The sequence below is a fragment of the Notothenia coriiceps genome, unplaced genomic scaffold (assembly GCF_000735185.1).
Source record: "Notothenia coriiceps isolate Sejong01 unplaced genomic scaffold, NC01 NC01_scaffold00011632, whole genome shotgun sequence".
Classification (NCBI taxonomy): Eukaryota; Metazoa; Chordata; class Actinopteri; order Perciformes; family Nototheniidae; genus Notothenia; species Notothenia coriiceps.
Window position 1 is genome coordinate 237,603 of NW_011344333.1, and position 15,879 is coordinate 253,481.

The following is a 15,879-nucleotide window of genomic DNA, read 5'->3' on the forward strand; positions in this document are numbered from 1 at the left end:
CCCCCCCCCCCGGCAAGAAAAGCCAGACACCCCTCCATGCATTCATCTACCCCCCCTCACATAAGATAATACATGCAAGTTCATGGCTACTGTAGACAACGTTCTTGTTGCTCTGTGTTGCGTTGTTAATGAGTGAAACACACCGGAGTNGTCTCATCTGCAATGCGAGTGTGGCTAATTTAGGAGCGGCATTTCAAAACAGTGCACAAAAGCTACGAGACAGAATTCCCTCCTAATTCTGCCCTACGCTCCCAAAGGGGGAGGGACCTGAAAGGACAGCTAAATGCACAGCAGTCCATTTTCACCAGGCCCAACAACAAGAGCAAGGCTGCTACCATAGCATCTTATCGTGTCAGTCACGTTCTTGCGAAACACGGCAAAGTTGTGAAAGAAGCATTCCTGGAAGCTGCCGACGCGCTTTTTGGGGACAGTAAAAATAACAGTAGCATTTCAACAGGTTTTTGATATAATACAAACTCAAGTTAGATACCGTTATTAATCAGCTGTAAGTTTTAGTTTGTTTGAATTTATTCATTATAATTATTGTACAAAATGGTATAGGAATGCAAACATTACGATTTGTTCTGTTTAAATGGATTATAGCCTATTATCAATTCAGCTTAAGAAAATGTTGCTTGCATCCTATTTTAAATGCATTTCTTTTATACTCTAATAAAATGCAACAAAAAATGGGTTTGATTCTATTAATTTTGTCCTTTTTATTGCACTTTGGCAGCAGATTCCTGTGTAGCTTCAGATCTGAGTTGTCTTATTACNACCAATTACAGGGACATTCTCCCTGGAGTAACCGAGGGCTAAGTGCCTTACTCAAGGGCACACTAGTAGTGGTGTTCCAGGCAGGATTTGAACTCGCAACCTTCCGATCATCAGCCCACCTCACTATCCATTAGACCACCAAAAAAAAAAAAAAGAATAATAATATATATATATTTTTTTTTTTATGAGATCCATTTGTGGTGGACGATATTTAATTGTGGCGGCCCTCCACATATAAATCAATGTATGGGAAACACTGGATTAATAGTTTTGTAACTGTAGTTTTGATCTGCTTAAACACTTTCCTAATATGTTGTCCATGATTGACAATATTAGTTTGTTAACAGGTTCAATTGTTGAAAGGATACCCACACAGACTTTTTAGCATGATTTTATTTTAACGCTGGGTATCTGCGAGACATGCTGTCCATGTCTGATAAGGTGGATGTTCCTCCCTTAACTTGGCAAGAGCAAAGCTGACGGGAAAACATGACATAGATTCAACTAAAACTGAAACCTATTTCAGTGTTGGTGATCCTAATTTGTATGTCTTATTTTTTACTTACTGTATATCCACCAAATCCACAGTGTTACCTTCTATCTTACATATGCTATAGAAGATCTTTATGGTGAAATCAACACCACAGTGTAAGTAGTAAGTGTGTCACAGAGTTACTGACCAAACTGAGGTGCGGTGCTGTAGCCTTGCTGAGGGAAGGCCTGAGGTGCAGCGAAGCCGCCTGCCGGGGTCGTGACCAGGAATCCGTTGAAAGGTGACGGAGGATGTGTGGGGTGACCGCGGCTTGCTGTCAGCTGAGGTGCATAGCCACCTGCTCCAACACAGAACAGATCTATTTTACAGAAATGTTTTAGATAAATGTTGGTTTCATATATTGAAATAAGTACAATAACTGTAATCACGACAATAACTAACTGCCAACATGTATGGGTGTAAGTTTTGAACAGCTCAAAGGTAGGGTAGGTAAAAATGGAGAAACCAGCTCGAGTGCGCTAGAATTTGAAAGTACGCAGCCGAAAAAAATCTGCCCCTTCCTTCAGACTTCCTTACAGAGCCCCTCCTCCAACACAAACCAACGCACACATGACTAATGAGGGCACGAGATAAGTTTGTGCACGAGATGGAAGGCTGGCCGGGCCGGCTCAGATGATTGGTCGTGCTTTTTACAGCGCTACGGCTTCCACAGATGACATTTTTTTATGGATTTATTGTCAAAGCATTTAATGTATTCATCGCTATCGGGATGTTAAGAGCATTCCATGGAATATAACAAAAAGTGTTTCTGAAGTGAGTTACCTACCCCACCTTTAACAAGAGAAATAACTGGTTTAAGAAAGGGAATTTGCAGAAAACAGTCTACAGCTGAATAAAACTGAAATATCTTCTGAGGGTAAACACCACAGTGAGCATTGTGGGTAGAACTGGAGGTAGTGATATGAAACCGAGCCTGACCAATAGCAGAGGGAGGCTGGAAACTATTCAAGGCTGCCATCTGTCTCAAGCAGCAAATTATCAGCAGCCTCAGCCATTGTGAATCAGTGATAACACGTGCTGTTAACGGTCATCAGACTACTGGCCGCACAGAGAGCAGGCTCTTTTCTCTGACACAGACGTTTCAAGATAGGCACGACATCTATCTGCAGTTTGATCTATTCACAGTTATGCGGCATACAGAAAGGCCAGTGACCATAAATACTTTTGTTTGACGTCTCCTGTTTTAGACAACATTTTGATATGAAAGAAAAAATCATCTAGATAATAGCAAATAATGTTACGCGCAATATCAATACTTTGGAATGTGAAAAATATTCAAATATTCTAATTACGAATAAAACATGAATATTGTAAAACCACACAACCAAATAATAACTACAATCGACTCTGGATCAGTTAAGAAAAATGTAATATCATACAATAGGTCAATAACCTTTAGAGGCCTACAAACAGAAAACCAACCAATTTTCTAAAATGTATTTTTGCTGTAAAGTGGAGACGAACACTTACCTAAGGGTTGGCCAGTAGTCGACACCCACACTCCTTCAGGAAGAGAAAACAAAACGTTAGACTAGGACAATAATTGAAATATTAAATGTTCAATGATACAGTTTATCAATTCAACAGTGTTGAAGCAGCAGGTTCAACAGCTCTCGGACCTGCTCCCACTCACCCTGCGCCCCGTAAGGCTGCTGCCAGCCTGGGGCAGGCTGTGCTGTCCACCCATTGGCTGTGCTCAGGATGCCCCGGGGCACCCACTGGCCAGGGCCGACCTGGCCAGGAGCTTTGCTGTCACGAGGTTCAGCCTTCTTTACTTCCACCTGGACAAAGGACAAGGAGGACACATTTAGCAACACCAGTATAAGGTCCATAAAGTCCCTCGCCTAGACAGTCCTAACCTACCACTGATTATACATTTTTACATTGGGCCAGTTTGAAATCTTTCGCTTTATCTTTATTATTAATATTGGGCTACTATGGTAAATAATATTACTGTTTAGCCAGTACAGCTGTGCAGCTATGTGTCTCAGGTACTATGTATCAAGCAAGAATTTTACAGTAGCCAGAATCATAGTGCAAACACAGTAAATGTTACACATCGTTTTAAATGAATCATCTCCAGATCACAGCATCTTAAAATGTACCTGAGAAACATACATTTATTTTGTATTCCAATAAATAGCCCCTAGGACATCTAATGGAAGGTCATGACTTACCTTTCTCTGGCTAATGCTTACAAAGAATCTCAAATGTATTTTATTTGGAATAAGTTTTAGGGGGGAAATGAAGGTAGAGAGAAATTTGTATCTGAGTTCTCACAGAATAAATAAAGGTAAACATGCAGATAGAACAAATAAACAGTATTTTCTGTCAATATATACAATGAATCTTCATACTGTATCGAAGGTTGTTTTCAATTAAGTGACTGATCGAATTGGACCTGAATGTCAAACTGCTGCCGGAGGTGACTTTTTTTATATGTAAAGGTTTCAATCCTCTGTTTCTAATCGTTCATTTATTTTTGATAGGCCAATTACTGTTTGGGAATCAACGCCTTATACCATAAATGTATTAACATATGCCAAGTGACTTTATCCATCCGCTGTAATTCTTAAATCTGACCTTTATGTATTGCTAATATCTATCGCTGTACTAGTAAATGACACAAGTCAAGTCTAAATATATTGCCCCAAAAACAAAAAATGTCCTTCCTGTAACTAGGCAAAGCTACCAGCAGTTAACCAGAGCAAAGAGACAGGCTGAGACTAAGGGGGGGCCAACCAGAAATAGACTGAGGGTTTGAGTTATTGGGGTCACCTTGCAGAAAGGAAACAAATCACACATTCCTCCCGCTTTAAGGTGTTGCCACCTTCCCCAGCCTCCCCTCTTCCTTCTCTGTCGACCTAATTACATGCACATGTTTCCGGCAGCGGCCCGCCGCCGCCAGCAGCTACCTGAGCACTTTCTCCCGTGGGCATCACAGCGACGAGTGATGGATACCATGACTTCTGTGCAGTCCCCAACAGCAGACTTGGGATTTGTTCCACAGTTTGATGTGCTCCAATTTCTAATTTTGTAGCTCATATCTCCCAGCCTCCCTCAAGTCCCAGCATAAGGTAATGTCAAGTCAAGAACAATGGATTAAGGTAAGCCTCGATTCCTTCTGGAAACCAGGGCAAAGTCAAGGGGGGCGGGCTCCACTGGAGAGTACACAGGTAGGGCTGATTCTTTTACCTAGGAAATGGGATTTTTAGTGTATTAAGTGACATTTCAATTCAAATGTTTAGTGTTGTTTAAGATCATTAACCAAAATCCATCTTGAAATCAGTTCAGGAAAGTTTTTACACTTCTTTGTCTAAAAAGAAACAACCAAAAATATAATAGTACAAATGAAAATATTAAGCTTTCATTCAATAGTTTGTTTGGATTACACATAGTAGGGCTAGGATTGTTAGTGCTAATAGCAAACCAATGGATCAACTCCAACCAGGGACGTTAGTTGTAAGTTATTCCCTATCTCTCCGTCTTTCATTTCCCGTTATATATCTACATCCACTTTCAATCAAAAGCAAGAATGCCCCCAAATATACTTTAAAACATTGCTATTTCATTTAACAGAGATAATGTTAAGATCATCCAACAGAATCACAGGCTTCACTAACACAGAAATTCAAGAAGGAAACATTCACTGCACACACTATTCAGTGCAGGAATACCACCCCAACAAGCCCTTATCAAAAGTAAAACACGAACACTGCTTTAACATTGTAAATAAAAACCTTAAATAAATCCCAAGACATAAACAAAGGTCTTCTCAGTGTCAAGTATCGCAGACGGATTTACAACACGTATGCAGCCATGTAAAGATCAAGGACAGAAACAGGATACATGTGATGATACGACTGACTACACTGTGTTTGGCTTTGATCCTTTCCCTATGCCCACAAAAGCTGTGCTTTAATTAAAATCAGCTAATTACAGTAAATTGGGGAAAAGAGGGGTTTTTAGTAAATGGAAGCTTTAAAAGTGCCCCTAAGTGTCAGGACCAATCCTAGCATGTGTACCAAGTAGCACTTTATTTTTTTAATGGTTTGTTTTACTCAGCTGAGGTTCCAGGCATTAGGTGTTTGCCACTTGCAATAGAAGAATACAAGGACTGCCAGAGGGTTATGAGGGGTGCTTAAATATAACGACATAATGAATTGATAGTGTTTTCCCGGATGGACAGCTTACCTGACGCTGTCTGAGTTCTCTTTGCGCAGTAAACGCCATCCATCTGGTACACCCAGTGAGTAAAAACAAACATTTCAAAATGACTGATCCAAGCAGCGTTTTAGAGTAAATTGTCTTTTGTTATTTAGGGAAATTTAAGGATACAGTATGGAGATTCTTCAACTGAGGTCACTGAGTTGAGCTTTTTTTTTTACTTTTCGAAAAGAAAAAAAGAAAAAGAAAACATGTTGACATGTAAGTGACCTGCCAACAAAAGATCAGAAATCAAAAGAAACGGAACTGAATTGACCAATCCTTTAGGTGATTTATATTCATGCAAATCCTATGAGCTTTGAATTTTTATTTTGCTTATATTTTAAATATGAAAACAGAAAATAATGTGACTTTAATATTTGATGTACAATCTTATGCACTCAGGACATCCTAAAGGAGTGGTCGATTTAAACAAAGCCTTAGGCGACTATAAAAAACTAATATAAGAGCATTAGTATAAATGTATTGTGCCTATATAACCAATAGGTGTGAAGGTAGCAAATGTTTAGAGCCAAAACATATTATTATTGATAAAATAATAATAAGAAGAGTAAATTAATAGGTAGCCTTGTGATTTTAGGATGTGTAAAGGCTAACTTTGTGCTATAAGAGGCTGCAATCACTAATGGGAAGCCACTGGAAAGTAAAGAAAATCAAAAAACAGCATCATAATTCTCACTCTGTCGCCCAAGCCTCTGTTTGATCTTAAGGGTAAAATAAAACTACAACTACACACTTTTTTGCCCATGATGTCGTGAAAATGCATGTTGACAGCCTGGTCCACTGATTGTTCGGCCTCGAAAGTAATAAATCCAAAACCTAGCCAACGACCAAGAGTGAATCAAGGTAGCAGGGGGGTTGTGACAACACAAGATGAAGAACAGTATTGGGCTTCAGCAGAGTGAGGATCCGTCAAGACTGAGCAAGACGCTCCTGGGGTTCGGATGATGTCGCAGAACAAAGATCCAACACTAAAGCCTGGGGGATCGGAGGAAACTTTGCTCTTTACTGTGCAAAAATGTGAAATATTTTGTCAAGATGACAATACAGGACTGCTTAACTGCTAAACATGAAGAATGACGAGTGCAGCATTTGACTTTGTGTGAAATGTCACAAAAACATAAATTAAGTCCTTTTCCCACTCTTTACCAATGATAAATGCCAATTGAATAATGTTGTTACTTCATGCTGTTTCATCCAAACCCCACCTTGATCTGTCCCTTGGTATTTTGCTGTGGAGCACACACTCGCAGCAGCCATTGTTAATGCATCACAAAACATGGAGAAACACAAACTGTAGAATGCCTAAAGCTTTCTCCAAGCTTTCCCAAATTCAGTATTTCACTTTTGAGTCAGCCAGGATAAGCCTAAAATGTACAATTAAAGTATTGATCACAACGGTAACACAAAGATATAGGCCACAACGGGTTTCCCAAAGTGACAAGTGCAGATTTTGATCAAGACTTTTATGGGGTGTATACAAAGTTCATCAATAACAACAAGAAGGAACGTTTCGGTCTAACATGTTGGCTCAGTAAACTCATCTGACAATCTGTAACAGAACTTTTATTAGCAGGTCGTGGTACGCTGCAGTGATCTACTTTCAATTTGATTTACTTCCACTTTGGCAGAATTGGGTTGTGTGCACATCTCTACTTGGGGACCTAACCTGAATCCAATTAAAGATTTTAGAGGGACCTCTAGTGCCACGCCAAGCAATCCCCAGCATCATGATCTTTCACTATAAATAACATCTGAGACTGTCAATGACCCGTCCTTGATGAGAATTTAAAAGTAAGTCACCACATTGGAGAGTTCAACAAGTCTTTCACTCAAGTTAACATTTTAAGAATTGTTGGTCAAATCAGTTTTCAAATACTGATGATTGACAGCTAAGAAAAGATTGTTAATATTTTTCCCTCTTTTTCTCTGTTTTCAATCACACATGAAATGGGATATTTCAAAGACACAAATGACTGATTTTTGCAAACAATATTAGAAATTCAGTTTATATAACAAACTTTGAATGTGTTAATCGGTAAAATTGTTGTTTGATTTATTGATACAGAAAATCATTTTTGGTTTGCAGCCCTAATCATGTGCTCTCTATATAATTATGTAATTGCATTATGACGTGATTACAGTATAGCTTTCTTGTAAGTTTTAAACCAAGAATGTGATTTAAAGTCATTTGATTTTTACGTCTTGATATTTGGAATATTGGTCTTAAATTATGATAATGTCAATATAGTCCTTGGGAAACATCCATGCAACATTTTCAATTGTCGCATGGCTCTAATATAAAGCTCAAATAATAAAAAGGAAAATCAACAATAAACGCTTTTTATAATAGAATCAAGGAAATAATATCCTGCAGACAATTTTACAATTTGATGCAACTTTGTACACTTCCCATATAGACCAAGACCATTTTTTGAGTGCTTTTACATTTGGCCTGTACCTCTGTGCTACCAGTCAATGCACAGTAACCTAAAGGAGAAAAGACAAATCTTAAGAGACACCGTTAATCACATTCAAACCATTCACAAGGAGAAGGGGGGCAGAAGAAAGAAAAATAGAAAGGGCTTACTTACAAAATTACTTAACTTTCTAAATATAAGGAAAACACATACTACGCCATTTAAGATACATGTATAAGTTACGTCTAAATCAAGGTAAAGAAAACTTATTCCAACATTGAAAGTTTATTGGTTTTAGTAAAAGAAAATGTTATACTAGTAGAGTTACTGTTACTGTTGCAATACATCATGTTAAATTCAAATGACAAACTATTCTGAGTTTCGCCCAATAGAGAATGAATGGGGGTTTGAGAGGAGAGCGGTAATATATGTTGTGGGTCAGCGGCCGCTGCGTCTTTGCTATGTAGGACAAACACAGATGAAACAACTGTGGCTTCAAGGCAGCGGGCGGGGTCTGACACACTGCTGGTGGGTCTGATTCCCAGAGAGCACATCCATGCTAAAAGTGTCGGCACAAGTCATAAACTCACATCACATTTATGATTAAATGGGCAAACTCCTCCGAGATTTGAATGGTCTGTCAGGAAATACGCTTTAAAACGGTTCCATTGTTCTAGTGATAACAATGGACCTCCAGCCCCTTTGAAGGACATGCACCTCCCCTTAGATACTCAAACTGCTCTCAATATGCCAGATGCATGTTGTGATAAAGTACTATCATTTTTGGAGCACCTACTTTCCTACAACCTGCCTACTTTTCCTCAGTTAGTGACTGCGAGGTAGAGACTTTTTGCATTTAATACAAGTACGAGGACTCTTTATCATAATTCAGATTTTACATTACTTGAAAATATGATAAATCCTGCAAACGTATTCAAAAAGCATCACTGAAGATTGACTGCCGGTTACACCAAACAATTAATTAAGTGTTTAGGAAATGTGTGCATAAAAAAAACGTTTTCTTATATTTAAAAGACAAAAATTGATTAAGAGATACATTCATTAAAATAAATGTAAGAAGCCCTATTTCAAGAATAATGAGCATACTATCTGACTTTGGAGTCAACACCACCTAAAACTAGAAAACAATCATACATCCTTAAACAAATGTGAACGCCTCAGTGAGCTTTTTGGATCAGACAGATCTTCCTTAGGGTTTTCCTAACATTTATCCAGTGCACAATAAGCTGTGTTGATATATACTTTGATGTAGTAATACATGTATTGTATCACCCCATGAGAATACTCAGTTTCCAATGTAGTAAGTACAGCGGACATTACGCCCTTGAGGATGACCATCTTTTTTTGTTAAATTTTACATTTGAATAATTTCTGATGAAGATATCATCAAGTCATAACCGATCTGTGTTTTAACCAATACTGTTCACTAAAGGCTTTTAATATATATATTCCTTCTTGCTCTAGCTATTTTATAGAGTAGATTTGTGTTTAGGGAACAGGCTAAGGTTGTCGCACAAGGTCATGAAGGACATTGCATCAGTACAAATCAGAACCTGTGATTCCCGAAACATTTTCCGAATTGAGCATATGACACAGAAAGATGAGAGGTTTTAAAGGTGCCATCTACCATTGTATCGAGTCAGCAGATTACATTCATGTCAGATTGCAAAAATGTGTAACCACATGAAGGTATCGCCATGATGCCCGTTTTAGAATGTCATGCATTTTACAGGAGAGCAGAGCATTAGGCATTAGACTGAGCTTTTCATTCCACCAGAAATGTCAAGTAAGATTTCTCATTTGATTGTACACTGTGGTGCCTTTGTAGGGTTTGTAACGTTTTATCCAACATGCTTTCGTGTTTGATTGTGCGCCTTCTCTACACATTAAAAGCCTGTTATGGCCTACAGTGTTTAAATTGAAGCTCTTTTCTCTTTGGGCCAGAATAGTTTGTCATGAGATTTAAGATGTAAGGTATGGAGAGGGGAGAGAAAAAACGGGATCAGCTTTTACCTCGGGGCCTCTGCTTCTCCGCATCATAGATCATGACCACCTCTGTGACCTTGAATAGGACAAAGGGAAAAAAATGGCTCCATTAAGAAAACCAGACCAGGTCCATTTTTACTTCAATTAAATATTCTGACTCAATTTGATCAAATAATTAATTTTCCGATTCCAGCATAAACTTTAATTTATTTTATAGTGTAGTATTGACCCTGTTCAATGTCACATCCATTCAAGCATTCTTAATGATATTATTAACTGCATTATGCACTTGGCAATACTCACCACTCCGAATCTATTGAAATAGTCCCTGAGTTCAGGCTCGCCGCAGTTATGGGGGATTCCACCTACAAATATCTTCTTTGATTTATTGCTATCGGCTTTGCTGCCCTTCTGAAAGAAAACAGTATGGATTTCAGTGTCTTTTAAAGGATCTCTCTGGGAAGGGGCCAGTTAACTTAGCCATCATCTATTCAGACAGTGCAGGAGAAAGGAGGTTCTCCTCTTGCCCTGGGGTGTAATTCTTAACATGTCATGTCAATGCAAACACTAGTCTCCACAGATCAGAGACCACATCTCCCTCCCCTTACTCTCAGCCACCAAGCATTGCTGCGCACTGCACTCAAGCTGCAACGGCTAGAGGCTGCGTACGACAATGACTTTTAACAATTACATCGTCTGCTTTGTTCGCAAAACATTAAGAGGCAGCTACTCAGTAAAAGGAGGTCCAGCAGGAGCGAAAGAGCCACATTTATAAAAAGCTTTTGACTTACAATCTATGCTTACAGCCAAATATATGACGTATAAAAAGGTTTTATAAACAGGAAAGGTGCAGTTGGTAAAAGCTTTTACGTCCAAAAGGACAAAATGCCTATAATAAATCTGCAGAGGCATGTTGATCGACCCACAAATTACCCACATTGCTGCAGAGATTTCTGCCATTCAAAAATGCACTGCTGACAGCAATTCTCTGAACCACACAAGCCTACTCGTCTCTAGTTTTACTTGTGGTATTTCAGTTTTATTCAATGAGGAGGACAGATAATAACAACACATTCCAGAGAAGTAACATAAAACTGTACTGCATTCAAAAAAAGGAGGCAAATGTGTCATTTGAAATTCAAACATTTCGCATGGTGATACAGGCCTATGACCTCTTCATTTTCTGTCTCATCTGGGAAAATGTGACCTTATCATGTGTCAATCCCAGGGCGTTGTGAACTGTACCAATTATCTCTTGATATAGTCGCAGTCCCTCGATCAAAAAAGAGGTTGAGGTTCATATACTCTTTAATGCTTCTGTGATTTAGCAAAACCCAAATCTAATTTCTAGCATTCTCAAAGGTTTGAAGGCTTTGCACTGTAATCTTTTTCTTCTTTTTTGTTGAAATGGCTCTCTACAGAGAATGTAGGTCAAAGTCAGACTAGTTTTATAGATGAAGTTCAAGGTCTCCTCGTGGCCTATGAAAGGAGTCTAACCTCAGGAGGAGAGGATGGAGACACTGACGGCCTGAGTCTTATTCCAGCAGAAACACCTAACATGACCCAGCAGACATTGTTCTCTTACCCAGCCCTCCTTGGTTCGAGTCTTTTCAGGTTGCATTCCTCTGGGAGTACATGGCTTCGGGTCAATCTGACAGCAGAGAGAGAGGAAGCGTTTGACATTAGCTCCAAATAAAGGCACCTTCAAATGTTCACCTTCACTGAATCCATTACAGTATATTGACTCGCCTAATAAATGTCCTGACATTCATTTGAATATGCGGCCATAAAATGTTATGCTCTTCTTTTCCTCCTTCAACAGAACAAATGTGTGGCACTATGTCATTCATGGGGAGCTGACTGCATTGATGTTAATGCAAAAGCGAAGGCAACAACGGCTTCTCAGATAAAACTACGTTCACTGCCAATTGTGCTAATTCGACACAAAACAGGTAAATCCTGTTGGGAAAAAAAACTTCCAAATTTGAATTGAAGTGAAGTGAATTTGTGCTAATGTCTGCAGGCAAGTACAAATGCTTAGAACAAGTGCTTCTCCTTGAATAACTTCTAACTACTCTGTATTGTGAAATCCAGTATGAGGTTTTTCATATTGTTCACACAAAGCACAGGCTGATTACTCAGGTTGATTTGATTATGTGCTCCTTTGATTTAAAATACTTACATTTCTTCCATCAAGATTATGCGGCTTTGTCTCCAGCACTGTCCGTACACAATTGGGGTCTTTGAATTTGACAAAGCCGAAGCCTCGCGACTGATTTGTAGCTTTGTCCTTCATGATGACACAATCTACTACTTCCCCATACTGTGAGAAGTAGTTTCTAAGTGTCTCTGAGAAGAGAAATAAATTAATTACACAACAGTATTGCTTCATTATATTAAGCATAAAAACATACAACAACTCAGCATAGGTGGTTTTATACATTTGAGATATATAAGCCCAGTTTCTATCCTGGACACAAAGAAGTGTGCTCATGATTTATAGAGCTGATGCTTTCCTTTTGATAAATGATACTAGGGAAATATGAACAGCAGCTCAACCTGCGCTAAAACAGGTGTTGGGGAAAACACACAAGCACCACTTCATGAAATGACACAATCCTCAAGTGACCTTGATTATATTTAATGGTAGTATTGGGAATGTTACCTTTTTCTAATGTGAAAACATAAAAACAACAATGCAGAAATATTCAAGCGACATATTGATGTTCAAGAGCAAACAAGGCACTGGCAAACTCATGTTGAATAGCACTAAATATACACCCAACTACTGTGACTCCCGCACACACCCACAGCAAGGCCTGCAAGTTTGAACAAATGAGAAGCCACTTTTGAGAGTAATCGTAATCACTTTTCTCATTGCTGGGAAGCCCTGGGGCATCGCCAGGGAAACAAGCTCAGGGTTACGCAGCGCTGTGGTTCAGATCCTAATGTTTACAGTGCTGTTAACACGGACAAAGCCTTGCTCAAAGTCACACAATGGCTAACCAAGCATGAGCCAATAAGGGGCTTAAGACAAACTAGACCATCTCTGGGCAGTCTGGGAGGGGAATGCACACGCTGACCCAATGGAGACTGTCTGATGTACACTTCACTGACAGTGTTTGCAAATGATCACCAATAATAACACAAAATAAAGAAAATCTCAATGCCATATTTTAAACACAGGAAAACTTAATGGCATTTGGATGTAGTTACTGTAACAGTGTGACATTAGAAATAACATAATATGAACAAAAATAAATAAGGCAACACTTGATCAAAGAATAAATAAGTACGAACATTTATCTGTATGATCATCAAAGAGGCCAATCACCATACACCCTTATTTCAATCATTGTACAAATAACCTGCCATGTGCTAAATACCATACACTCATGAATACTGTCATGGAGGAGAAGGTACAACACTTTGTATGTTTTTTTAAATATTTGTATGTTTATAATTGTACCTAGGTCTCACATGTATTTACTAGCTAAATATGATCTGGTAATCCATAATGGCTTTCTTCACCACGCTACCAACCAGATCCTCCAGTCTGCAAGCAAATCCATGCAACCAATTCAGTGTTACACAAAATCCTGTTAACCAAAAGTACAGTAAGCATAAAGGGTCTGAGCTTCAACTTGACTTACCTTGTGTGGTACTCCAGTCCAAGCCACCCACAAAAAGTTTACTGTAAAGAGTAGATACAAAAATATTAAGTCAGTCAGGGGTTATAAATTACATTTAGAATAAATGCACTGTTATACAAGTCACATACAAAAGGAATAACAAGCATTGAGACAGTTTGCATGCACAGAAGCATTAAAATACTAACTACACAGAGAGAGAAGAGTGACAGCACAGTTTAGGAGCCATAACGACGCTACAGCTGACTGAACAGATAAGTACACAGATATTACACAACATGAGGCAACGCTGCCACCAAAGCTGCTGCAGCTATACGCTCAGCCTCAGTTTAAAGGTCCGCGTTGAATGTGACTCATGTTGAGGTACAGTGCTGCTCGTGGATGTTACTTTGCTCTTCTGACACACACTGCATTAGCGTCGACAATAACAGTCTTTTTATGAATATCCTGCCACGTAAGTTACCCCGGGACAGAGCCGTAGCAAACACAGCACTCAGCTGACAAACTGGCTCCAGAGGATGCAGCAGCCTTCAGCGCTGAAGCCCCGAGCACAGTGCAGTCAGAGCCGACACAGCGGAGCGGCTGCCCGGCTCCCTGCCTGCGGTCCGCGGAGCTCGGATGCTGATTGTAAAACTGCAAGTTTAAGCCGCACTAATATCAAACTAGGTGGTCAGCTCATGACTGGTAGAGATCAGTGCTGAAACACACCAGCGGTGATGAAGCAGCAGTGGTCAAAGTGTAGGGTCGGGTGCAGGATGCTCCATCCTCCAGCCGTGCCCGCTAAATGTCCTCACGCTGGCCAAGTCGAGAAGAGGAGACTTTCGCTTCGCTGGCGTTAGCTAAGCTAGCTCCGGTGCTAACTCGAAACAACACTGGAATAAGTAACTACACTTTCACACTTCACCTTGACAAGCTAAGTGGCAACACTCCAGATAAACGTGGTGTATTTCGTCTTAAGAAATAACAGTTACAACTGAGCTTATTTGATGACTACTTTCACTTTTTAGCCCTCTTTCCCCGGGCTAGCGATCCCACTGAGTTACTACAGCTAGCTTAGCCTGGTAGCTAACGTTAGCTGTCAGATGACAGCTTGACAAGAGAGCACGCTAATTATAAGTTATAACGTAGTTTACAGTGTCATGCGTCTGCAGCAGAAGGCGTTGTTAAATGTATCTTACCCGACTTCATCTCCGACTAAGTTGTTGTTCATTTCTGTGGCTTGCGTGGGGGACTGTAGGAGCTGTTACCGGCTTATTGCTTCAGTGCTGCCCCTCTCAGACTCACTGAGAGCGGAGGAAGGTCACTCCGCTTTTTGGTTCAAACTGCTCTGCGCAGTGACGACGCTGCAGGGGGCAGCGGCCTTTAAAGGAACATTACACCCAACCAGCACACACTCTCTTTACTATTTATAACTGTACCAGGGGTACCTTACATCAGGAGGTTTTGTTATCAGGACATTGCTTTTACGAGGAAAACCCTGCAAAGAAACATCCCTCACAACAAAAAATGAAAATTAGAAATTGCTGTCAAGACATCAGAATCAGAATACCTTTATTAATCCCACAGAGGGGAAATGTACATTATTACAGCAGAAAAGAGCCAAAGACAGCTTAATGTTACCTAAGCATGCATAAAAAAGTAATAAAGATTAAAAAAGAAATTATAATAAAAAAAGTTACACATTTTACAAAAATACACACCCTGTAACAGTTCTGAGGATTTAGCAGCCATGGTATATATTGCACAGTTTTTAACGGCATATATATTGCACGTATTGCACATTGGTATCAACAAGAGGTGTTATAGTCTGTGTTGTGTGTGGGGGGGGTCTACTAGGGGCCGTGCTGGTTATATAGTCTGACCGCTGCAGGAAGGAAGGACCTGAGGTATCTCTCCGTGAGAATATAAAGACTAAAGTATGATCTGATTCATATGCTCAAGTGAAGGTGGGATATAAGAATAGTTAATGAGCCAACCCATATCGATATATTCTTCCTGTTTAGAGCTAGGTCAGGACTTTTTTCAAGCGGGCCTGTCAAAGGGGGCAGCATTTATGTTGTAACATCAAAACTAAAGTACAGACAGTTGTTACACACTACAAGTGAGCACAATAGCCATATAAAATAAAAAATAAAATGCATAATGCATAAACAGGTAATATTTTTTAAACATTTAAAAGCAATCACAATGACCAAGATTGTTATTTTATTGATCCTCTAAAGATGATTTAATTGTCCCCCATGTT

At 39.5% G+C, this 15,879-nt stretch overlaps 1 protein-coding gene across 3 annotated transcripts; it reads right to left on the reverse strand.

Moving 5' to 3' along the window:
• Positions 1–970: 970 nt before the first annotated feature.
• Positions 971–14,949, reverse strand: dazap1 (DAZ associated protein 1). Of its 3 annotated transcripts, none has more exons than XM_010772826.1 (10): positions 14,813–14,949; positions 13,638–13,678; positions 12,167–12,333; positions 11,570–11,635; positions 10,288–10,392; positions 10,012–10,060; positions 6,294–6,376; positions 2,964–3,111; positions 2,801–2,833; positions 971–1,628 (listed from the first exon to the last, which is right to left on the reverse strand). In XM_010772826.1, exons 1-10 carry the CDS (start codon positions 14,842–14,844, stop codon positions 1,450–1,452), a joined length of 903 nt encoding a protein of 300 aa, XP_010771128.1. In that variant the 5' UTR covers positions 14,845–14,949; the 3' UTR covers positions 971–1,449. The 3 variants fall into 3 exon arrangements, with proteins under 3 accessions (XP_010771128.1, XP_010771127.1, XP_010771129.1); XM_010772825.1 differs by having other exon boundaries at positions 972–1,628; positions 10,288–10,395; positions 14,813–14,948; XM_010772827.1 differs by having other exon boundaries at positions 973–1,607; positions 10,288–10,395; positions 14,813–14,947.
• Positions 14,950–15,879: the final 930 nt, after the last annotated feature.